This window comes from Monodelphis domestica, chromosome X (genome assembly GCF_027887165.1).
Source record: "Monodelphis domestica isolate mMonDom1 chromosome X, mMonDom1.pri, whole genome shotgun sequence".
NCBI lineage: Eukaryota > Metazoa > Chordata > Mammalia > Didelphimorphia > Didelphidae > Monodelphis > Monodelphis domestica.
Window position 1 is genome coordinate 64,337,062 of NC_077235.1, and position 26,272 is coordinate 64,363,333.

General features: G+C 42.2%; 1 protein-coding gene and 1 pseudogene across 1 annotated transcript in view; both read left to right on the top strand.

Annotated features, from left to right (window-relative positions):
• IL1RAPL2 (interleukin 1 receptor accessory protein like 2) overlaps positions 1 to 26,272 on the top strand; it is a 583,567-nt gene that overhangs the window by 551,654 nt on the left and 5,641 nt on the right. The window contains exons 8-9 of the mRNA XM_056809854.1: positions 1,637 to 1,780; positions 12,338 to 12,508. Coding sequence (XP_056665832.1) covers positions 1,637 to 1,780; positions 12,338 to 12,508 — 315 coding nt within the window. The remainder of the gene's footprint in view (positions 1 to 1,636; positions 1,781 to 12,337; positions 12,509 to 26,272) is intronic.
• On the top strand, positions 13,201 to 13,948 carry LOC103096440 (translationally-controlled tumor protein-like; annotated as a pseudogene).

Here is a 26,272-nt window from a genome sequence, read left to right on the forward strand (position 1 = left end):
ACAGTCGAATGCTTACAGCTATGCAGTACCTGGAGCATTATTGGATCAGAAATTTCTAAGTAATTGCACAGTAGAGAGGGCTGGGCAGAGTTCATTTTTGGTAGGGTGGGAATTGGGTGATGGGCAAACTGAAACAGAGGGAGCCAACTAGAAACACGGTGACCCCATCCTCTCCAGGCCCTTTGAGAGAAACCGGCTCTTTGGAATCACCTACTGGACCCTCTTCTTTTTAACAGAAGAAGTAACTAAGGCCTAGAAAAGGGAAGTTAATTCGGCAGAGGTCCCCAAGGTTTTACCACCAGGTACAGGATTTTATCCCCTCTTCATTCCCATGGCATTAGATTTGGAGTCACTGAACTCAATCCAGGTCTGAGGCCTGGCTCTAATACTCAGTCCCAGTATTACACCTTTGATAAGTCACATTGAACTTCTGTGCCTCTGTTTCCTCTCCTGTAAAATGAAGGGGTTGGACTAGATGCCAGGAATTGCTTGAAGTTCACATTTGGGAATGTAGAAAGGGACATACATACCATAGTTATGGCTGAATGAGTTCTTTGTCAAATGATCATCATCGAATAAACATCTTAGAATCTCAAGGAGCTCACCAGAAAATGATAGGCTGAGATTTTTCAAGCTGGAAGGGACCTCAAAGATCATAGAATCCAATTTCCTCATTACAGAGGAGGAAACTGAGATCCAAGAAGGAGAAGGGTCATACCGAAGATTACCCAACTTGTATGTGTCTAAGATGAGCTTTGAACCCAGGGCTTCTTTTTATTTTATTATTAAAACCCTTACCTTCTGTCCTGGAATCCATAATGTGTATTGGTTCCAAGGCAGAAGAGTGGTAAGGGCTAGGCAACGGGGGTCAACTGACTTGCCCAGGGTCACACAGCTAGGAAGTGTCTGAGGCCAGATTGGAACCCAGGACCGTCCATCTCAAGGCCTGACTCTCAATCCACTGAGCTACCCAGCTGCCCTCTCCATACTACACTTTGTTTTATTTTTATTATTTATTTAAACCCTTATCTTCTGTCTTGGGATCAATGCTATGTATTGGTTCCAAGGCAGAAGAGTGGTAAGGGCTAGGCAGTTGGGGGGGGGGTGAGTGACTTGCCCAGGGTCACACAGCTAGGAAGTGTCTGAGGCCAGGACCTCCCATCTCTAGGCCTGACTCTCAATCCACTGAGCTACCCAGATGCCCCCTGAACCCAGGGCTTCTTAATTTCAAGTTCAAATTCCTAAGGCCAGTTCAGCACATCTTTGAAAGCAATCAGTTATTTGTAGCATTAGAGCTTTGAATGCAATGGAAAATGAAATGTCTGTATCTTCTCAACATGGATTGATCCTTTTAAAAAGCAGAATTTAAGTGAAATGGGGGAGAACTAGATCATCATACTGATGTTCCCAAACATCCCCAGGGTCCAGCTAGCCTTGATGTGAATCACTAAGGAATGATGTAGCTAAGTAGGGGGCACAAGGCGGAGATCTGACGTACATGGCCAATCTGTTCCCCATCGTTTTTAACCACGGAATTGGCCCAATGTTCTGTACAAGGAGAGACCAGGAAGGACTGTGTGGCCATCCTGGTGCCCTGGAATTCATTCTCCTTTTCTGTGTGTTCTCTATGTTCCAGATTTAATCTACAAGATCGAGCTGGCAGGAGGTCTGGGAGCAATCCTACTTCTTCTGGTGCTTCTTATCATCATCTATAAATGCTATAACATTGAATTGCTACTTTTCTACCGACAGAACTTTGGAAACAATGAAGATGCAGATGGTAAGTGGCCATCTGAGTGTTGAATTCCATTTCAAAGGCACTAGTTGATTGAGGAGACCAAGGAAGGACATCCTTTGTGAGAAGCAAATTATTATTGGTTCCATTTCCCCTGCCCCCCTCCCTCCCCCAATATATACGTGGAAGGATCAGTTGCATCAAAAACACGTTTTTAGTATGTGTTTGCAGTTCTAAAGCTATTAAAGCATATATGTTTATTCTCCCAGGAGAACAGAATCAATTAGTAAACATGGCATAATGGGAAGAGCACTCAACTGTTAATTGTGGGATTTGAGTTCAAATTCAAGCTCTACCTATGAGACCTTGGGCAAGCCACTTCATCTGAATGGGCCTCAGTTTCTTCCTCTATAAAGTTATGGAATTAAATTGATGGCCTCTGAGAGCCCTTTCAGCTCTTCATCTATGATTGCATATGGGACCTTAGGTGAGTCATTTAGCCATGCTATGTCACAATTTCTTCCCCTATAACATGAAGGGGTTGAATCAGAGGCCCTCTTAGTTCCCTTCCATCTCTAGAACTAGGAGCCTAGCCATGACCTTGGGCAGGTCCTTGGGCCTCAGTTTCTTCTCCTTAAAATGAGGAGTTTACACTAGATTCAAAGGTCCCTTCTAACGAGGCTAGGTTCTTGGGACCTTAAGCATTTATTTATTAATCGTTTACTACGTGCCAGGCGCTGTGCTAGGTGCTGGGGATATAAAAAGGACCACACTCTTTTCCAAGGAAGCCCAGAGCACAGGCATCCAGGATGTGGTCTCTAATTTTCACGCATTTCCCAGAAATGACCCAAGAAAAGCTTCCACTGCAGACTTCAATAAGACATTCAGCTGAGCTCTGCTCCTCTGACATTCTAGAATGACTGCCTTATTTTCCACTGAGCAAATTGCCTTGTACCAAATCAATACAAATGAAAACTCCTGACACACAGCTCCTTCTACCTTAATTCCTCACCCGCAGACTATTCAGTGTCTTTGAAACAGGATTCTGCAACTAAATTCTTCTTTGCCTATCAGAGCTATAAGGAACCCTCAAAATCACTGCACCCCAAAGCCTTTTTTTGACAGAAGAAAAGGTATGGGACTAGAGAGGGAGTAGAACCAGCCCATGGTCACACAGCAGAGTCGAAACTAGAACCCATGTCTCCAAAATTCCAGGCCAATGTTTGTAGTTAGTTTCTTTTTTCGTTCTTTCCTTCTTTGTCTTTCTTTCATTTCTTTCTTCCTTTTTTTGAAACAGTGCCTCCCTATCTCCTCCAAGCTAGAGTTACAAGGGCCATTCAGTGACCAATCCCACTGCTGATTGACATGGAAGTTTTGCTGACCTGTTCTGTTTCTGACCTAGACCAGTTTTCTCCTCTTTAGGCAGCAGCCTCATGGCCCCTTGCTCCCAGGGGCCCATCGTCTCGGTGTCAGATTTAGAATGGACACCTGGTCTGCATCTGCCCTATTGCAGCTCAGAACCCCAGAGATCAAGTGATCCAGCAGCCTGTGCCTCCCTAGAAGCAGGGGATTGCAGACATGTGCCACCCTGCCCAGCCACTGTTCTTTCCACCACACTCCTTGGCTTCAAATTCTCTAAGCAGGCTAAGACTGTGACCAAGTCATCCCTTCAACAAGAAGGGCTCTGTTCTCTGGTGCCTGCTCCTCAGACCTATTTTAAGAGCAGCAAATAACCAGTGCTAGTCGAAATCTTCAGGAGGCAGAGGCGAATTCCCCAAACTGCTTTTCAATAGAAAGAAAATTTAGGCAGAAAAAGTTGTGATGCTAAGGGGCTTTGGGATCTCTCGAGTTTATCAAGGTAGACGTAGGAAATAGGGTCAGATGTTTGACCACCAGAAGTCATTCAGTCCAACCCCATCATTGTACAGTTGGAGGGTTTGCTTCTTTAATGGGCTGACCTCAAAGGAGCTGTGATCCATGAAGGACAGAGTGCTGGGGGGCAACCCAGAATTTCTGAGGTTTCTTTCATGGAGAAGGAAAGGCGGGTGACTTGATTGCATCAATAATTCCACAACCTCACCCATCTGGAAAGTAGGCCTTTACTAGTCACACATAGGTAATACCATATACTAGGATATACCTCCTGAGTACCAAAGGACAGTCAAATGCCCATTCATCATGTATTTTGAGCTGTCACCATTTGAAACCCTGGACTGTGCCCAACCTCTCTCCTTGCTTAATGAAATCAAATTGTAAAGTGTCGTTGAAAGAGTCAGGGGATCTGAGTTCAAATTCATCTTTTAAACTACCTGTATAACCTTAGTTAAGTCAACTCTTTCCCTGAGCCTTAGTTTCTATATCTGTAAGATGAGGGGGCTGGTCTAGCTGGCCTCTAAACTTGCTTCCAGTTCTGAACTTTTCATCCTGTGGTCCTAAAACCTTGTCAGGCCTCAGTTTTCTATCTTTAAAATAAGGCTAGACTATAATCATGAGTCACTTGATCTCCCCAGGCTTTTATTTCCTCATCTGTAAAGTATAAGGTTGGAGCCTTTGCAGTATCCCTTCCATTTCTCGATTTCTAATCTAATAATTTCTAATATGGGTGAATTTGGACAAGCAGACACCTCACTTTTGCTCATCTTTGATGAGAAGATGTAGTGGATTGGCCTTGGTGGCCACTGACATCCCTTCCAGCTAGATCTAAAATCCTTTAGACAAGTCACTTGACCTCCTTGGCACTCAGTTTCCCCCTATGTAAAATGAGGAGTTTAGACAAAATTGCATCTGAGGTCCTTTCCAGCTGTGGATCTAGGATCCTTTGTGTAACCTTGGGCAAGTCACTTGACCTCCTGGGGCCCCAGTTTCCCCCTCAGTAAAATAAGAAGACAGACTAGATGGCCTCTGGGGTTCCTCACACTCCCTTGACAAGTTGAAGTTTGTTGTAGAGGAAGTGGTCATTAGTCCCAAAAATATGATGTCACATGGGAAGGTTGTAGTACCCACTTCCAAGTGTCTAGAATGGAAGCGTCTCCCTGCCTAGATTGGTTCAGATCATCATTGCTGCAGGGAAAGCACTCTGAGCTCACTCCTAGTCAGCATGGCATGGCAAATAGACGCCACTTGAAGCCACCCTGGTCTATCTAGCTCTGCAGTGACATACCTAGCAGCCCAAAGTTACACAAGTAATTAAGCATTAAAATCCAGATTTGATCTCAGGCCCTCTTCATGCCAGAGCCTGTTCTTTCATCATCTTCTGTCAATTACTAGCAACCTTGGGCAAGTTATTCCCCTTCCAGACCCTCCATTTCCTCATCTGTAAAATGGAAGGGCAGGATTAGATGGCTTTGGGAGGGCTCTTCTAGCTCTAGAGCTATTATACTCTAATTCTGTGAGCCTAAGAATTGTCTATCCTAGATTATCTAGTGGCCTAGGAGAGCAAGGCCAGCCAAGGAGTGCTGGATCACTGGGCCCGAGTAGGGGCGATTGCTACTTTCTGAGCTGCGTGAAAGTGGCAACAGACTCTATGGGCCGTTCTGTATTGAGAGGCACTTTACGTAGCTCAGCAAAGTAAAGTAGGCACTGGTACAATATGAGAGCATGATGGAGGAATGAGAAGGCCCACTCTTCCACTCTGGCACTTAGTATAGTGTCTGGTCCTTAACAACAACACAGACAACGATATTAGTAATAATAGTTGCCACTTATGTAGCTCGTTGACGTTTGTCAAGAACTTTCCCAACATCTTCTCATTCATAAATGTATAAACACTTAATCAATGTTTGTTGCTTGATCCCCGACTAAGGGAAACAATGAAACAGGAGGCGAAGTAGAGTTGCCCTCTGCCTGGTTGGACAAGCTTTGAAAGGTCTGACAATTTTACCCATAGTGCTTCCCTAACAGGGTCACCGTGAAGAATGAAGAGGCCAATGTATTGGAAAGTGCTCATATAGTCCAATGGTCTAATTAGGGTTCCTTCTGATCATTCAGATGAAAGTGATTGAGGACAAATGCTGAAGAGAAGTTGGGAGAATGGGATGCAAGGCTCAGGCCAAGCCCCAGTGAACTTCACAATTGCCAAAAGAGGCCACTGGACTGACTTGGTAGCACCTGTTCATTTGTATGGGGGAGGGGGTTGGCCACTCTTCATTCCATGCTTAAGGATCCTGTTACAACTGTACCATAAGCAGAGCAAGACACCAAACCTCGATTTCATTGGAGGGAGGCCCAGAGACACAATTATTCTCTGCCCTCTGATTGGTGGACAATAGGGAGTAGCTCCTCCAGGAGACTAGCACCAAACTGAAAATAGTTGTTGGACAGGCCCCAGGTGACACAAGGAAGTCTACAGCAAAGGTCTCTGTCTCCCTCCCTCCAGCTTTGCTGGCCCCACCCGCAACTGAGGAAAAAATAGGACTAGTTTGGGGCTTTTCTTCCACTTATTCGCAGCCAGTCAGTAGGCAAACCTTTATTAAGTGCCTACTATGTGCAGGCTTTCCATGCTAAGTGCTGGGAATTCAAGGACAGGCAAAAGTCAAACCCAGCTCTCAAAGAGCTCACAGCCCAATGGGGGAGACAGCACGCAAACAAACACTTCGTATAAATCGTATACACGCTTTGTTCAAACAAGGAGAAATCGGGAATGATCAGCAAGTACAAGAATGAAGAGGGACACAGAAAGGCTTCCTGTAGAAGGCAGGATTTGACCTGGTCCTCGAAGGAAGCCAGGGAAGCCAGAAGGGAGACCATGCTAGGCATACGGTATGACCAGATAAAAGGCGCAGAGGCAGGAGATGGAGGGTTGTATGCTAGAAACAGCAAGGAGCCTGGTCTCACTGGACCACTGAGAACACATGAGGTGCGAGAAGACTTGGAAGGTAGGAGAGGGCCAGATGATCAGATGGAAGAGTTTGTATTTGATCCTGGGAGAATAGGGAGCCACTGGCATTTGACTACAGGACTAACATGGTCAGATCTACACCGAGAAAGATCAGAGTGGAAGAGAAACTTGAGGCAGGCAATTGCAGTGTCCCAAACATGAGAAAATGAATGTTGGCAGGATCAGAAGGTGGCATCTATGAGAGTTGTTATATAGAGAAACAATAGGTCTTACCAATTGGTTGAACATTGGAGCTGAGGGATAACAGTCAAGAAAGCTACCACTTAGGTTGCCTGCATGAGTAACTAAGAAGATGGTGCTCTTCTTGACCAGGACAGGGAAGCAAGGAGGAGGAGAGGGTTGAGGTAGAGGGAAGAAGATAACGAGTTCATTTTGGGACTTGTTAAATTGAAGATATCTACAGGACATCCAGTTTGAGAGGTCTAATAGGCAATTGGAGATGCAAGAATGGAGCTCAGGACTGAGGCTAGGGCTCAGTAAATAGCTCTGGGAATTATCAGCATAGAAATAATTGAGTCTATGAGAGCTAAAATGCCCAAGTGAAACAGGGTCAAGGGACAAGAGAAGAGGACTCGGGCCAGAGTCTTGGACGATCCTCACCATTATTGGGCACAATCTAGACAAAGATCCAACAATAGAGATTGAGGAAGAACCTTCAGATAAGGTAGCAATGTGAGAAGAGAATAGAGTCACAAAAACCCTAGAGAGAAGAGGGTGGTCAACAGTCAAAGGTTGCAGAGATCAGGAGGAATAAGAATTGAGCAAAGGTCATTCGATTTTAAAGTTAAGAGATCATTGGGAACTTTGGAGAGAGCAAAATGATGAGGTTGGAAACCAGAGTGAAGAGACTGGGAGGCCAGGACACAAAGGCACTGATTGGAGAAAGCCTTCTCGAGGGCATTGGCCAGAAAAAGGAGGAGAAATGTGGGTGATTTGGGGATGATAGGGACTAGCTGATCCAGGACTCTAATACCAACCTGAAAACAAGGGGCACGGGCCCCTTGCTGATATGCCAAAGATCTGATCTGACCATGCCACTCCCCAGATCAAAAACCTTTGCTAAATCTCTGTTGCCTCCAAGATAAAATTCAGACTCAGCATGAGATTTAATGCCCTCCCACAATATGGCTCCAATCAGCTTTCCAGTCCCTCCCCATCTCTCTCTGAGACATGACAGGTAAAGTAACTTGTAAAGTAACACAGTGTCTGAGTCAAGATGGGAACCCAGGTGGTCTTAATTCCAAATTCAGCACTCCATCCTCTAAGATTCTAAGATACAGAGCAGCGGCTGACCTGGTTTTGGTAGAGGGAATTTCCTCATTGGAAGATCTCTATTCCAGTGAAATCATATGTCTGGACATAAGGGTGGAAAAAAAGCTGGAAAATATAGTTTGGATCCAGATTGCGGAGGACCATATCAGGCAGGCCCAGTTTGAATTTTATCCTAGAGGCAAGTTTTCTGGCCTGGAAAGTGACATAGTTGGATCTGCTCTTTTGAAACAGCCAACTGGCAGCTGGGTAAAAGGTACATTGGAGAGGAGAAAGACTGAACCCAGAGAGGTCAATTAGGAGGCTATTCCAAAAGTCCAGGTGAACAGTAATGGGGGCCTAAGCTAAGGTGGTGGCTGAGTGCAGGGAGACAAATGGGCAGATGCAAGAGATATAGGTGACAGACCCTAGGACTTAGCAACTGGTTGGCTATGGAGGATGAGGGAAGAGTCAAGAATGACTCCAAGGTTATGGGCTTGGATGCCTTGTAGGGGAGCCGAATACAACACAGGAAAAAAGGTTGATTGGGGAGGAGAGGCAGCTTGAAAGACTTGAGTCCAGAGTCCTCTCACACAAAGGCTCATTAACTTAGCCTGGCAACATGGCGGCTTTAAATTACCATTTGGTTTTAAAACACTTTTCTCGACCTTGCCATTAACCTTCTTTGCTATATCCATCCTGCTTCTCTTTGAGAGCAACAGCTGTGACTATTGAAGCCATGTTCTTGGCTGCCGCCATGGGTTGGAAGTGTTCTTTTTATCTCTGGCATCTGTGCCACTGATAGGTTTGGGGCTGGCATCCTCTAGGGTAGGTCAGCTGACCTGGCTGCTTTCCTCCTAGCTCTTGCCTCTGTGATCCAGTCACCTTTTGTTCAACTCCAAAGGCCGTGACTAAAATATAAGATACCTCCAAACCAGGACTCAGATTTAAGAAGATGGGTAGAGACCAGTTGGGTGCCACAAGTGATTGAACTCTACAGGCTCATAGATCTAAAGCTCAAAGGACCTTAGAGGGCATCCGTCCCACTCCCTTATTTTATAGATGAGATGACTGAGACTAAAAGAAATGAATTGCTGGTCGGAAATCCCTGGCAGCTAGTGGATGAGAAAACACTGGACCTGAAGCCAGGAAGACCCAAGTTCAAATCTGGCCTCAGCCACTTACTAGTTGGTTGACCCTGGGCAAGTCACTTAATTGCTGTCTACCTCAGTTTCCTCATCTGTGAAATATGGATAACAACAGCACCTGAACCTTCCAGGGATCAAAATGAGATGATGCTTGCACCTGGCACATAGTAGCACTCCATACATGCCTGTTTCCTTCCTGCCCTGGGAATATTTAGCTATCATGCCAGGCAGTGGTCAGTGACAAAGACAAGAATCTAGAAACTCAGGCAAATACTCAGAGTAGTCCACGGGTCAGGAGTCCAGAAGGTCTGCTGAGACCTAAAAGCTCACCAATATGAATAGATGGTGGTTTGGGGATAATCAATACACAAGCATTAATTTGGTTAGCACTGTGCTAGGTACAGGAGATACAAAGACCAAAAAGAAAAACCAGTCTGCATTCCAGGAGCTCCTACGCCGTTATGGGAGACCATATATTGTATATGTATGTATGTATGTATAAAAGATGACCCAAAATACACACCAAGTAATTTGTGAGGGGATATCCGTAGTAACTGCATGGAAGGGGAATATGAGGGAAAAGAGATGAATAGAGTGTGCTTTAGGGCTGAGGGAAGACAGCCACTAAAGAGCTATGGGGATAGGAGGCAGACGGAATTTATAGAGAAGAATAAGACCAATGGGACTAGATCATAGAGTAGAAAGAAGTGGGGAATGTAAAATAAGGAAATAGCAAGTAGCGGAGAACTGGTTTTGAAGTCAGAGGACCCAGGTTCAAATCCTGAAGGTTGCTTACTTGTGTGACCTTGCACAAGTCACATAATCTTTGAGCCACCATTTCCTCATCTGTAAAATGAGGATGACTTTCTAAGCTCCCTTTCAGCTATAAATCTGTGATTCTGCAAAGGGAAGTGGGAGCCAAGCTGCAAATGCCTGTACATGCTAAACTGAAGGATTTCTGTTATATCCTGGAGAGCCATCGGATTTTACTGAACAGGGGACTGATCTGGTCAGACCTGTATTTGAGGGAAAATCACTTTGTAAGCTGCGTGGACTATGGACTGGATGGGTGGGGGGGAGAGGGGAGACTCAATACCAGGAGACCAATTAGGAGGTTATTGGAATCATCCCAGCAAGAAGTGATCAGGGCTCGAACTAACTTGGTGGCTTCGTGAATAGAGAAGGAGAAACATGAGCACACTTAACAACTGGTCCAGAAAGTGAGGCAGGGCTGAAGGGGTTAGGCCAGCCTCAAAGGTCAGATCAATGAAAGGTAGAGAAAATGGTAGATTAGAGAGAGTTAAAAACAACAGAACCAGCAAGCACATCTACCAAAGTAAAGCCTGATGTGGGGGGCAGGGACCTACCTTTCCCTGGCAGGCTTTCAGCTGTGAGGGTTACCTCTGCACCCCAGGGTGCCACGATAGCCAGAGAGAAAGTTAGAGGCCTCCACACACTCTCTCCTTGGCAGGAAGCAGTATCAAAGGTTGGGATGGCCAGTCTGTTCTCACCCAAATTTGCTCAGGAACCTCCAAAGGCCCTTTCAAACAGGATGCTCCTCTCTTGAATAACCAAAAGATTTCTATCATGTGCATTCTCCATGGAATCGGGTCATTCCAACAAGGCATATAGTCATCTTTCCCAACCAGAAGACACAAGGAAGAATACTGGCTACTCCCCAGTTCCAGGCACCATCTTGGGCATGGCAAGCCGAAGCTACATTCATTCATGTCCTCTTTGTAGAGTAGGGATGGGATGCAGGGTAACATGGTAAGGGAATTAGGCCTCTATCATCCTCCTTTCACAATCATTTCCATAGGGCTAGGGGCTTCTCTTGGGGGCAACTGTGGGCTACTGCCAATAGTTGTGAAATAGAAGTGGGCTTATATGCCATCATTTCTCTCTTCTGCCTTCAGTAGGATAAATGAGATCCACCTTCTCCATGTACTTACTCTCCAAGTTACCTTTTGGTAACTTTTGGTAATCCCACAAGATTCTCATTATGTGTTTCCTTTTAGTGGAAAGCAAAAATGCATTTTTTGGAAACAGGTAGGCCCAGGTACATTATCCGGTTTAGTTACTTATAGATAGATAACACAAGCTTAATAAGTATCATTGTTTCATAGCATTCTGCCATCTCTACATTAACTGCTTGATTTCCCCCCCTCGTTTTCTATAGAGAAATGTGCAAATATTGCTCTCGGTTTTTCAGTGTGGCCCTTGTAAATCCTTTGGGGAACTATGCAATGGTTAGCTGTGACTTCATTAATATTTCATTTCACAAAAAGAATACAAGTCCATTTTTCCTTTGATCATGTGGGCTCTAAGCCTCTACCACAAAGGGGAGAATAATATAATGTAAAACATAGTAATTCCCTGACTACATGAAGAGGAAAAATCCCAAGTGGCAGTACTGCCAGGGAGCACATTTTCAAACAAAGCCTTCTTTGGGAAGCTCTGGTCTGAATCACTGCCTGTGAGACAATGAATAGCATGGAGCAAAGCCCTGGATATACTCCCCAGCTTAGAATCACAGGATCTAGAGGTAGAGCAGGAAGAGACCTTGGACACCATCTTGTCTAACTGCCTCAGGAGAATGAAGCCCAGGGAGGTCACAGCTGGAAGAGACCCCAGTGGCCATGTACTTCAACTCTCTCATCTTTGAGGTGGAAACTGAAACCTAGAGAGGAGAAATAACTTGTTCAAGGTCACCCATAGCCTCATAGAGCTAGCCTCGGAAAGGCCCTCAGAGGTCCTCAAGCATGATCTCATTATTTTTATAAATGAAGAAAACGAGGGCAAGCATTCATACAGTAAGTATCTGAGGTGGGTTTTGAACCTTAATCTTCCCAACTCTACTTCTAGTTCTCCCTTCCTTCATGCCATGTTTTCTCACTGTGATTGGCTACTGAGCCATCAGCTATGACCATCTGCCCCCATAGCTGTGGCTCAGGTTTTGATGCTTCTCTCCTGGGATAGGGTTCATTCTGTACTCTAAAAGATAGTGAAGCTATGGGTCAACTGGACTCCACTAGGTATGGATCCTTGACTTTGACCTTCTTGGGTCTTTCCTGTTCACAGGGGCCCATTTTAGGGAAGCCCCATTTATGGTATTAAATGGGATGCTTTGGAATGGGTCTGGCCCTTCTTGAGACCTATGATATGTTCTTTGATTATTCCCATTATTCACAACAACCTCAAAGGATCATGTTGATTCTGATCTCTAACTGATCTCTAGTCTTTTTTGGACCTTTCACAGACATCCAGCTGGGAATACTTCTAAGTCTCTTGTTGTTTCTTCTCTTTAAGACAACAAGGAGTATGACGCCTATCTCTCTTATACAAAAGTCGATCCTGATGCTTTAGATTGTGATAACAATGAAGAAGAACAATTTGCTCTTGAAATACTACCTGATGTGCTGGAAAAACATTATGGTTATAAACTCTTCATTCCAGATAGAGACCTGATTCCCAGCGGAAGTAAGTACTTTTGAATTTCAAACTTCAACTATTCCATTTGACAAATCTTTCCTTTGGTAAGGCTGTTCACAAAAAGCAAATGTCCTTCTTTCATTTTTTTAAATGTTAGGACAGTGATGACAAACCTATGGTACAGGTGTGTGCCAAAGATGTCATGCAAAGTGCTCTCTTTGGGCACTCGGCTACCCTCCCCCAGCCAGAGTACATTACTAGAAAGGCAGAGGGACTTGGGTAGAGTTGCTCCCTTCCCCCTCTCCACCATACCTGATGACATTTTTACCCAGCACCAGCCCTTCTACCCAATGGAAGTGCACAGGGGGTAAGGTGGGCAGCTCACAGGTGATAGAACTGGAAGGGAGCAGAACTCTTGGGCCACTCCCCTCCCCCTCTCTACACTGGCTCAGGACATTCCTCATTTCACCAGCCCCTCCACCCAGAAGCCCAATGGAACTGCTTTCTCCCTCCCCTGTGTGGGGTAAAGGGGGAGCAGAGTGCACCTAATACTTGGTGAGGGGAGAGGCATGGCACAAGGTCTGGGGGGACAGGCATAACACTTGGTCTGGGGGGTGGAGTAGGGGCAGGGCCTGGCACTCTATCTCTAAAAGGTTAAACAGGCCTTTTCCGCCCGCTCCCCCCTCCCCCCAAGCACAGCTCACACCAAGCTGGGGGGTGGTGGGGGGCACAGAGCTAGCACTACAGCCACCGCTGCCACCGCTCCCTCCTTCTGCCGCCATGATTATCTACAGGGACCTCATCAGCCATGATGAGATGTTCTCCAACATTTACAAGATCCCGGAGATTGTGAACGGGCTGTGCCTGGAGGTGGAGGGGAAGATGGTCAGTAGGACAGAGGGTACCATAGATGATTCACTCATTGGTGGAAATGCCTCTCCTGAAGGTCCTGAGGGTGAAGGAACCGATGCCACTGTAATCACTGGAGTTGATATAGTTATAAATCATCATCTGTAAGAAACTAGCCTCACAAAAGAATCCTTCAAAAAGTATATCAAAGACTACATGAAATCAATCAAAGGCAGAATTGAAGAACAGAAGCCAGATAGAGTAAAACCTTTTATGATGGGAGCTGCAGGACAAATCAAACATATCCTTGCTAATTTTAATAACTATCAGTTCTTCATAGGCAAAAACATGAATCCAGATGGCATGGTGGCTCTCTTGGATTTCCATGAGGACGGTGTGACCCCATATATGATTTTCTTTAAGGATAGTTTAGAAATGGAGAAATCTTAACAAATCCAGCTGATGTCATCATAACTGGCTGCTGCTTTTTGTCATCTACACAACACCAGGCCTCGGACAAATATGGACTGATTTCATCTTGAACTTTATTCATTTATTTTTGACCTGATTTATTTGCAGTGGAGGCATTGTTTTTAAAAACATGTCATGTTGGTTGTCTAAAATAAAATGCATTTAAACCCCCCCCAAAAAAAGGTTAAACATCACTGGTCTAGAAAAACTAGGTAGATAGGTTGCAACAGGCATAAACCACCAGAACCCTAGAGAGGGATGGAATACAGGACTTAAAATCAGGAAATCTTGGGTCCCTCAACTGACACTAGCTTTGTATCTTTGGGCAAGACATTTTAATCCTCTAAGCCTCAGTTTTCTCATTTGAAAAATGAGAAGCATAAATGTGATTACATATTAGATCAATTCTAGCTCTAAATCTGTGATCTTACGTGTTTGACCCTGGACAAGTCCCTTCCCCTCTCTATACCTAAGTTTCCTCCTCTTAAAATTAAGGGGGTTGAACTAGATGGCCTCTGAGGACCTTTCAAGATTTAGCTGATCCAAAGTATGACCTTGGGTGAGTCACTTAACCTCTCTGTTTCTCATTTTCCTCTTATGAAAAATGAGTGGATGGGACTGGATGGTCTCTGAAAGTCCTTTCAGCACTAGACCTTTGATCCTATGTGGGGCTGTATACCTCCATTTCTTCATCTGAAAAATTAGGGGATTGGGCTAAATAACTACTAATGTCCCAACATTAGATCTGTGATCCTGCCAGATATTATTTTATTGGCAGAGGCCACAGACTCTTTGAAATTTTCCCAGTTACCTTTCAGCAGAAATTGTCTAAGACCCTCTTTCCTCCTCACCTTCCTGAGCCATACTGATTGCTTCTTGGACTCATATTGAGAGGGCTTTGCAAATGCTAGCTGGGCCCTCATGAGGCTATTTATTAATTTGCTCTTCTGTTCTAGGAAAAAGAATGCCTGTTCTTCAAAATGAAGATCAGCTTATCATCCTAATGAGAGAAATCTTTTATGTTAAAGCCTCTTCTGGTCTATTTCTCTTACAAGTATTAGGAGATGTCCTTACCCTTATGTTTACATACTGCCATGGCTCATTTAGAATGGATATTTTCAGGCTCTCCATTCACAAAGAATTCATTCTAGATTTCTGGAATGAGACATGGAATATGGCAAGTAAAGCTTTTTGGGAGAGGAGGGAGTTGGGTACACTCATTCCAAAGTGGATTGCTGAAAGGTGTTGAGCCAAATATTGCCTTAAAAAAGTATGAGCCCCTATGGGCTGGAATATGTGTTTAAAGTCATATTATGACTTGGGAAGAAACTTCCAGCATGCATTCCATTCTTATTCATGATAACAAATGCATATTCAGCCAATATGGAATAGTGGAAATAGCCGTAGATGTGGAGTCAGAAGACCTGGGTTCATATTCCCATTCCTTCATCTTCCTGAGCCTCAGTTTCTTCCCCCAAAAAATGATGACCTCGGAGATCCCTTCTAGCTTGAGGTCCTTGAGTAATTCACTTTAACCTCACTGGGCCTTAATTCTCCCTCCTATAAAATGAGAGAGTTGGACTAGATGGTCTCCAAGGTCCCCTCAAGCTCCAAATTTAGAACTGTGGGGTTGACTACTTCCCACCAAAAACAAAGAACCATGTTATAAGTTCCAGATATGACCTAGTTCAAAAAGGGCTCAAGCCTTCCCCCTAGAGCCCAATTCATAACTATGGGAGGGGGTAAAATATAGACAACAGCATCTCTGTCTCAGAGTCCCCATCCAGGAGACCTTGATTCTCTCTCCTCCAACCTATACAGGACTGCAAGATAGGTCAGGGCCAAATAGATACTATCAACCAATCTTGCTGACTGCCCAACTCCAGGCCAAGGCCTAAGAGTGAAGCCCTATATGCTAACCCAAAATTCATTAAATCCAGCCACTGCGTATCCAAGAGAAATTTGAAAGCAGTATCAAGGAAATTTATCACTAGACAGATAAAGCAGAATAAAAGAAGCTCCTAAATACCACAAAGAAATCGATTAAAATAACCTTGAGATAAAATTCCAGAAGAAAATAATTCCACAATAATTATAAGTACAACTCCAGGAAAGAAATTGATTAAAACAAGGACTCCAATGGTAGATGGAAGTCCTACTAAAATAAATGAAGGAAACTTTGAAATTAGAACTTTTAAGGAAAAATTAGGAATAGAAACTGAAAAATGATTTGCAAAATATGAGCAGGGAAAAACATATGGAGAAAACAGAATTCAGAAGTCCAGTGGTAAAACAAACAATATTAGGACAAAGTCAAAAAACCAAAAAAGTAGAAGCATTTCCTACTGCCTAAGTCACAGCAGCTTTTGTTGCCAAGGTACTCTTAAAAGAGATTATTCCTCACTTTGGCCTGCCTGCATGTATTGATTCAGACAAGGGAAGCCATTTTACTAATTCAGTTTTATCTCAGGTTTATTCCTGTTTGGGGATAACTACCAAATTCCATGTACCGTATCATCCCCAGATCTCAGGCCAAGTTGAAAGATTGAACAGAGAACTCAAAACTATTATTGGCAAACTATGCACTGAAACACATCTAAAATGGCCTGAAGCTCTCCCCCTAGCTTTATTTTATCTCTGAAACAGGTCTAGAGGAGATCTACACATCTAACCATTTGAGATGCTTTTTGGACACACTCCTAGGCAAGCTAAATTTTTTTCTCCTGCATATACATCATTATGTATAATGGCTACATATATATAAGACTTCTATGGCTACATATATATAAGAATTGCAGAACAAATTGCATGAACTCCATGAATCCAGAGCTGCAGTACAAGCAGGACCTATAGACTTTTCACTTCATGATCTAAACCCAGGAGACAAGGTATACATAAAGAACTTCTAGCATACTGGAGCAACGCAGCCTTCCTGGGAAGTTCCATTTCAGTTACTATTAACCACTCCAACAGCTATAAAAATTAGAGAAAAGAACTCTTGGATTCATTACTCACATGTAAAGAGGGTCAAAAATATGATCTGGGAAACAAAACATGGAGATACCACTGAGGCATCACTGGGGTCCCTGAAAATCATTACAGAACAAAATATTATCAAGATATCCTTTTTCAAGAAATAATAACATTAATTGGAACTACTGGACCCAGAAGGCAAAGTGAAAATTGAATTTAACACACCCAGAAATGCAAATGCCAAACACCAGAGTTTTCATGTCAAGAAGAAAATGTCATTCATGCATGTCAGAAACACTAAGTCGCATTAGAATAAATGAGCCTTTCCTTAATATGATAAAACTAGGTAACTAAAACTTAGAGCTAACAGAATTTGTGCTAGAGAAATAATCATCTCTTCAATAAAATCAGGGTTAGAGAACAAAGATACCCATTGTCACTACTATCAGTTGATAGTTCTAGAAATGCTAAACAATAACAGTTATAAAAAGAAAGAAAATGAGAGAATGCATATAAGCAAAGAGGATGCAAAATTATCCATATTTGCAGATGAGATAATGGTTTGCTTAGAAAAACCTAGATTCAATTACAAAATTAAGCTATTAACTTCAATAAAGCAGCACAATATAAAATAAACCACAAAAACCATCATTTTGTTTGTTACTTATAAAACTCAGCAAGAGGAGGTTTTTTTATTCCATCTGAAATAATAAAATATCTGGAGGTCAGCTTGCTAAGACATTCTGATAGTTCATGAATACAACTACAAAGTGCTCTTTAAAAATAAACACAAATAAAAAATTTTTTAAAATAAACACAAATAATTTGAAGAATATTCAATGTCCATGACTGGGCCACATCAATTTTAAAACAATGATACCACCTAAATTCACTTGCATATTTAGTGGCATACCAATCAAGCTGGCTAGGGTTTAATTTATAGAATTAAATTTAATAACAAATACGTGTGTGTGTATAAAACTAAAAGAACTACAAAAGATCTAGCATTGCTAGGTCTCAAAAATACTGTAAAGCAGTAATCATCAAAAAATGTTTGGTACTAATTAAAAAATAAGTTTATCAGTAGAGCAAATTAAGCAAGCACGACTCAGAAGCAATCCAACAGAGTTATCTAGTATTTGGTAAATTTCAGGATGCCAACTATAGAATTAAGGACTCCCTGTTTGCCAGAAACTCCTGAGAGAACTGCAAAATGGAATGGGAGAAATTAAATGTAGACCTACACCTTACACAGATACCATACAATAAACTCCAAATGGATATCACTTTGTGAAAAATTAGAGAATGAAAGGAACTGCCTTACACAATTTTGCTAGGGAAGAACTTCTAACTAAAGAAAGGATGGATGTCATAAAAAATAAAATAGGTAGTTGTGACCACATAAAACTAAAAAGTTTTTGTAGGAACAAAGTGCCGATAGAATTAAGACACTAAATAGTTATTTAGGAGGGGACGAATATCTTGGCATGAAATATGTGGAAAAAAGTCTTGAGTGTCAGTTCAAAATATGTAGAAAATTGATACAAATAAGTAAGATTGCTCAGTAGATAAGTGGCCAAAGGCTGTTTTAAGAAAGAAGAAATAAATGCAAGCTGTCAACAACCATATGAAAGAATGTTGAATGGTCCAACTAACTAATAAGTACAAGTTAAAACTACTTTGAAATTTCACCTCAAATCTAGATGGGCCAAAGGACAAAAGTACAAAATGGTATATGTTGGAGGGGTTGTGAATTGGTCTATGATGGAACACAATTTGGAATTATACTTAACAGATCACTAAACAGTCCATATCCTCCAAACCAGACTACAACTAAGCATATACTCTTTAGTGGGTCAAAAGGAAAGGTTGTATACATATGTATGTGTATTATATATGAAAACATTTATATTCATAATAGTATTTTTGTAGCAGCAAAGAATGGAAGGAAATGAATATCTATCAATTGGGGAGTGACTGAACAAATTATGGCATAGGAATACAATGGAGTATTGTTGTACCATTAAAAATAGCTATGAAGAATTCAGAGAAACTTAGGAAGACCTATATGAACTGATTCAGAGAAAAGTAAGCAAAAGTAGGCTTACAGGATGCCTGCAATAAATATAAAGGGAAACAACTTTTAAAGACTTTAGCACTCTGCTCAATGATGATGATGATGACTTCAGAGTGATGATGAAGCATGCTTCTTGTCAGAAATGTATTGGACATTTGGTATGGAATAATATATGTGTTCAGGCATCTGCTAATTTGTTTTCCCTACCCATACATCTTTGTTACAAAGATGGATACTATCAGGTATAAGAGTAGTCACTGGGAAATCAGTCACTTAAAAAAAGAAAGAGAACAGAAAAAAGTATCAATAAAACAATTTTTAAAAGGCACCATATCGCTTTAAGTTTGGACATTTATGCACTTTCCCCACAACCCCACCACCACCACAGAGAGACTATTTTGACTAAACTGACAGGTTGTCAGTCAGCCATATTAACTGTCAAACTGGGTGGCCTTCTGCATTGTTGTGTGGATTTTGCCTGAGCCAAAGCGGTAATTGACTGGATTGACTAAATAGGTCATTTGTTTCCAGGAGTTCTATAGACTTCTTTAAGGACATCCAAGAGCAAATGTGAGGAGGACAGTGGGTTCCATACCTGACTGAAAGTTATTACAAATCTCCATCTCTCCTTTCAATACCAATTGGCACAAATGAGCCAGATTATTCTGATATTTCCAAAAACAACAAAGGATGCCAGAAAGCTGTTCGTTGGCATTTGGAGAAAGGGCAGGCACATTTTATGTACATTTGGAAGATCCCAGAAGTCTCACTTTAGGGGTGAGGGTACAGGTCTTAGATGCGGTCATAAGAGAGCGAGTGCATCCTTTTTACTCTGACTTCTGGAAGGAGGCAACTCATTTGACCCAGATTCCAATTTTCTGGCAGAGTTTCTTCAAAGGCCCACAGATTATTTTTCAGACCCATTTGAGCAGTCACCATGTTGTGATTAATGGTTTTTTCCTTAACATTTTTAACACATTCAGGAAGTTGATGAAATCAATGGATAATATATTTGATTTCCACATGAATGACAGAATAGGACATTTTGGAATTCATATGTGTAAGCAATTAAATCAAGTTTCATGGCTTACACTTGCAGCTGTGAAGGCAAGTTTGTGGGATCTTAGCACTTGAGGCAGAAGGGACCTTGGAAGTCCTCTAGTCTCACCCCCTCCCAGGAAAACTGAGGCCCAGGGATGTGAAGTTACTTGCCCAAGGTCAAATAGATATTAAATAACAGAGGCAGGACTCTAATCCAGGTCTTCTGACTTCAGTACCACCATGCTTTCTACTACCCCAAGCTGCCATAAAGAGATATTATTGAGGCACACATTCCTGTATATTTTTGGAAACTGTGCCCTTCACATCTCATTGGAAATACTTAGACCCAGACTATTCCTTTACAAACAGAAAGGATAGATTTTACCTCATAACATCCAATCTATAACAAAAACACAGTTGGAATGAAATGGGCCATTGCCATTCCATGAACTCATTCATGTTTAATGTCTTTGTGCTTCCCATCTCTTTAGTTCTTTCTACCCCACAATTTTTCATTAGCCTGCCCTCAATGCATTCCATTTCACCATCACCAGAACACAGATCTTCCCTACCCAGGCTCAAAAAGCTCATGAATGAACAAGTCTCCCTTTACTCCAAAGTTTGCAAAGCCAAGGGTTCTCAAATGAAATTCAACTGAATTTCTAAAATTAAGGATATAGTTCTTTTCCAAAAGTGATGGAAACATTCATTTCTTCAATCCTCTTTCATCATTGCACATGTATCACATGTAACCCATGACCTAGGCTCATACAGACTAGGTTCAGTCTTAGGAAGTTCATTTCTCTGGCTTATTACAACCTCATTGAGAATCCGCTCTGGGAAAAATCTCTAAATGGAGCTCCTATACAGCTTAGACCAGCATTTCCATGGACATTCGTAACAGGGTTCTCGGCACCCATGCAAACACTTGAAGAAACAAATAGTATCCTGTACAGGATAGCCTTTCTTTAATACCACACAAAATCCATAAAATGCCAAGGACTCACAGGATTCCAAAAATAATTATAAAAAACTCATCAAAGAACGCTCACGAACCCGTAAATAAGTGACATGATATTTCCTCTCTAGTGGGTTCCACTTTTCCATGAGGACGTATAATACCTTGATACCTCTTAAGATACCATGGACTTCACTGACTAGGGCTGCATCCAAGGTGAAGTGATTGGCTCAGACTGGAGTAGAAGGGAAAACACTTCTTGGAGGAACCACCCCTTTCCATGCCCTAAAACAATACTTCATCAAGAACTCTGAGCTGATCCTCACCTTTTCCCTTCATGGATCACCCACATGGTCTAAGAGAGGAGAATGTCATGGACAATGTCATCTTTGAACTCTTCCCTCCTAGTTTGAAGAGGAGGAATTTTCTAGGCAGTGTTATCCTAGAATCTAGCCTTCTGGCCCGAAAAGAGAAACTGGAGGGCAATGCAAGCCTACGAGGTTGGCCTAGAGGTAACCTCAAGTTGAGACTTTGGATATTTGCCTTTCTCTTGAGAGAATGGGTATTTCTAAAGCAAATGCTTCCTGTAAGAAAAAGATTGCTGCCATGGCCTAAAATTAGAGGAGCAATAGGGAGCTAAAATCATGCCACGAGCGTCAGAAAGGCTTTTTATCTTCTCTTTGTGTTATTACAATGACAGTAAAGGTCCTATGAGAAGACAGTTGATGGTCTGGTAACTCCAAAACATCTTTCCCTTTCAAATTAAGTTCAAACCACAAGATGATACTCCAAGACTGGAAACAGCTGTATAGCACCTAAACAGAGAAGAATATGTCTGAATGTCAGGATATTGTCATGTTGACAATACCAAGTTCAATTCCCTTCTGAGAAGGGTTCAAACTTTAGGGTGTCACTGAGTCTTAGAGAATTCTAGGATAGTATGAAAAAATGGGATCTATTGTAAAGAGAAAATAATGATGTAGTTGGAGTCAATACTATGTATTGGCTCCAAGGCAGAAGAATGGTAAGGGCTAGACAATGGGGATCAAGTGACTTGCCCAGGGTCACACAGCTGGGATGTGTCTGAGGCCAGATTTGAACCTAGGACCTCCCGTCTCCAGGCCTGGCTCTCAATCCACTGAACTACCCAGCTGTCCCTATGTGTTTTTGACCTTTATGAGTTTCAGAGAATCCTTTGTATTTTGTGTATTTTATACCAGGTACTATTTACTACCTTCAATGCTTATTTTGTAACTAAGGACCTTGTTACTCACATACATAGAAACCTAGACACATCAGCTCTTTTGAAAGATTTTCCAGAATAAATTCTGAGTAGGAGCATAAGAAGCCCAAGAATATGATCTTTCACAGTAGCACTAGAGATTGAATCTAATCTCTGGGAGCCCAGAGCCAAAGATTCCTGGGCCATTGAAAAGTCCTCGCTTTTTCTCCCACAAGATGACTTGGATGGGCATATAGGATCTGTTTGTACATCAAGGCTAGACTCAAAATTGTCAGACCTCAGCATCAACTCATTGGCAATTCAATTCAACAGAGCATTTATTATGCATCTGCCATATACCGGGCAATGAAGAACTACATAGTTGGTATGAGCCGGCTACAATATATCACAAAAGTCCTCCAAAGAAGAATTAAAGCAAAAGATGGCATTGAAATATTATTGTTGTAAAAGAAGATTGACTGGTAATGCAGTGAGAAGGGCTATCGAACAACCCATATGTGGTCAGAAGGAATCAAGAAATGCCCCCGGCATGTTATATGGACTCATGGTTATAAATTTAGGAGAGGACAAGAATCAGCCAGGATGGTCACACAGGGATGAGATAGGATCTGCATTACCGTACCAACTAAAGTTCTTGTTTCATCTTGAGGAATTCTGGGTCACTTTTCTTCCAGGCAAATTATGTCCCCAAAGTGGTCCAATAAATTGAATGGTAGGCAGGTTGGGAAATTTATAGGACCTATTTACAGACTCTCTTCATCCTTAAGTAAAGCCCAAAGTCATCTTCAGAGACAAAGTCCCAGAGAACTCAGAACCAGGAGTCATTGCAATGATTGGGAGACGTTTTCCCTCATCATGGATATCTTGCTTGGGGGAGTCATGGTGCTCTAAGTCATAGACCCACATTAAAGATAATCTGATTGAGGGGCTCCTAGTAAGAATAAATAGGGAGGCTGACCAAAGATACAGCAAGACAGAAAGAGTAGACTCAGAAAGAGAGAGCCAAAAAAAACCAAACAAACAGAGAATGAGACCTAAAGAGAGAGAGAGAATTTATTGTGTGGAAAGTACTGTTAGGCACAATAAAATTCCCGAAAGTCCCTACCCTGAAAGAGCTTACAGTCTACTCAGGGGTTACAGAGGGAAATAAAACTGCTTTCCACCCCAACTCCCAGGCACGGCCCTCCCTTTCCAAATTGTCTTTTTCTGAAGCGAGTAAGAGTTCCCACAAGTTTGGTCTGTCTCTCCTCAGGCTAGAAGCATCTGTCACTGGCCTTAGCAGCACCAAGTTTACTGGCAACAGGCAGTGGAAAGGCAGATGTGACAGGCAACCAATAGACAGACAGCTATTCAAGCTGCTTTGGGAGACAAACTTAAGATAAGAAGTAGGGATTTTCTCAGCCCCACAGCTGCTGGGATTTATGGTGTGAAGAGCTATACACAGAGCCTATTGTTTTCTCCAGATCTTATAGATCAGTGTGGAATAAATGGATATGGGGGGAACTAATAGGAGCTCAAGAGAACCCAGATGTGCAAATGACATGCTAGGGATGGTGACTTTGGGTGATCAGGTCACCGATTGACCACATGGAGAGAAAAAGTTAGTAGAAGTGCATAAAAGGGCATCAGACTGAGTCCTGAATGCCTGTTGGCCTTCAAGGGAGAGAAAGCAGACTGATTAAACTACCACTGTGGGTGCTTAAATAGGGCCACTTCTGACAAGGCGAAATGTTAATTTGAGATTTTAGGACCTAACCCTTCACAGCTCTCTCACTCAATTTTTGTATTCACAAAGATATGGAAGGTGTGGTAGGGAGAGGGGGGCAGAGGGATGACGTGCTTATGAGCCAAGTCCTCTCGTGGAAATGGGAGAATTAACTTATAAGTACAAAATTTGAAAGACAGCATGTCATAGTGGAGAAAAGACTAGTGTCAGAGTCAAGAGCACCCAAATTCAAGACTCTGACACATAGTTTTTGTATTCCTGGACCACTCTTAGTATCCCTTCAGGCAATTCTCTAAACCAATAAGATGCAGAACTTCATTCATAGGAATTCCCACACAGGGAGTTCCCTACTACCTTGAAAATAGCAACACCATGGAAACAAAAGGCAGTACCTCAGGTGAATGAGGCCAGTGAAATATAAACAAGTGTGTCTTGGAAAGAGTTTAGCAATCATGTCTGTTGAAATTGCATTTACATATTTGGCATGGATCATCTAATTGTCTTTCTATTGATTCATGGCTGGTGTCAGACACTCTGGAGTCCCCGCTTAAGTGAACCATGCAAAGACCCATTTGTGTATGTGGACCTTCAAGGCATTCACTATGAGCATGACAACAGATTGGGTGTTGTTCAAGGAACTTGTCCTCAGGGTGCAATGCAAACCTTTTTCTGGAACCTAAAAAGCATGAGGCAGGAGGGACACCAAGGCCACAAATGTTTAACATATTGGGTGGAGGAAGAGAAAGACTACAATGCTCCCTCATGGGAAATAAGACCCATTAGACCCACCATCCTACTCATGTGGTAGCCTCCACCACAGGAGTAGAAGGAAGGGCAATGTTCCATTCTGCCCAGAAATCCATGTTTCCTAAGATGAAATCACTCTTGAAACTCTGAAAATGGAAAATGGATCTGTAACATCAAATTAAAATCAGAAGACACACATTTTGGGTAGTTCAGAAGACTAGATTTCTCATACAAGTCTAAAAAATATATATCTATTTGCGAATCAAGAGAAGGTTGAATTGGAAAGCAGCAAGGGAACCCTATAAAACGTTACAGTAGCAGCAAACAGCCCTGCCATCCAATGTTCAATGAGTGTGCCACTGGGCGATTAGAATAAGGTATCTGAATTTCTAGATCCTGAGGTTGAGGGGGCAGGGAAGACATCAGGCTCCTCCAAAGCTTCTAGAATCATAAGAAGCAGATAAGGAAACTGAGGATCAAGGCAATTAAATATCTTATCTAAAGTCATATAAGTAGCCAGCAGCAAAACCTGGAATCAAAGCTAGGATGTACTATTTCAATCTGCTTCCCACAACAACAAAGGAGCTGGAGGGGGAAGAAGGTAAAAAGGAAGGAAGGAGAGAAACCAGGTCAACCTGGATTGAAATATGGTGGGAGGAGTAGAAATGACAAGAAAATACAGAAAGTAAGAGAGAGAAAGGTGTAAACCTGGGCATAATTGGAGAAGAGGATGAGAAGGTAGGTAAGGATAGAGAAGAGAGGGGAGCCAAGGGAAGGTTGGTGTCCATCAAAAAAGCTATGATGGGTATTCCAGAGTGGGTTTCATGTTCTCAGGGGAAGTAGGAAAACAGTAAGCTCCTCATTGCTAGACACATAGCATCTCACAGAAATACAAGTGACCCCAGCGTTCCTATGAGGCCCCCAAAATCAATATTGGATCCTAAAAGAATAAAACTCCCTCAGCACAAGGGTCAGGCAACATTTGTAATCCAGTTAACCAAGGGTAGATGGAAAGGGGCCATTGGAGACAAGAGAGCCAAAGGGAAGTATTGAAAGGCCTTGAGTGATCAGCAGTAAGGACATGCAAGATACATACAATGAACTAGATCATTGGGTTTGTACTTATGGTCCAGACTATTTGCCCATATTGGGACATGGCAGGGATAACTGACAATTAAACTCAACTGAGCACATGGCCTCAACCAAGCTCCAGCAAAGGCAGAAGTCAGCCCAAATAAACGGAGCCTCGACTCCCCCAGAGTCCTAAATGTCATCATCTTCTCATCCTTCAATGGCTCAATCATAAAGGTCCAAGCAGAAGGAGAATCTTACTTAGGAAAACAAGGTTGACCTTTTCCCCTCCTTCTCTAAAGGATGCCAGAGCCACATCTGGTAAGTTCATAATTCATTCATTAAGTTGCTCTTACATACATGTGTAATTTGTTCACAACTAGGGATACTTGGGTTATATTGCTTTTTTAAGGACTAGATATAGATATATGCATATATATATATATATATATATAATTTTTCCAATTTCATGTAGCCAGACTTTGGTTACCATCTCAAGTGTTAAAGTATACTTAAAAAGCTAATTTAAACCAATTCCCATTACATGGGAAGAGTGGGTACATTTCACTTTATACATCCTTTAAAAAGTCAAATGAATTGAACATTTATAATTCAATCAAATTCTTTTTAAGTGCATGGAAGGAGTCAATATTGAA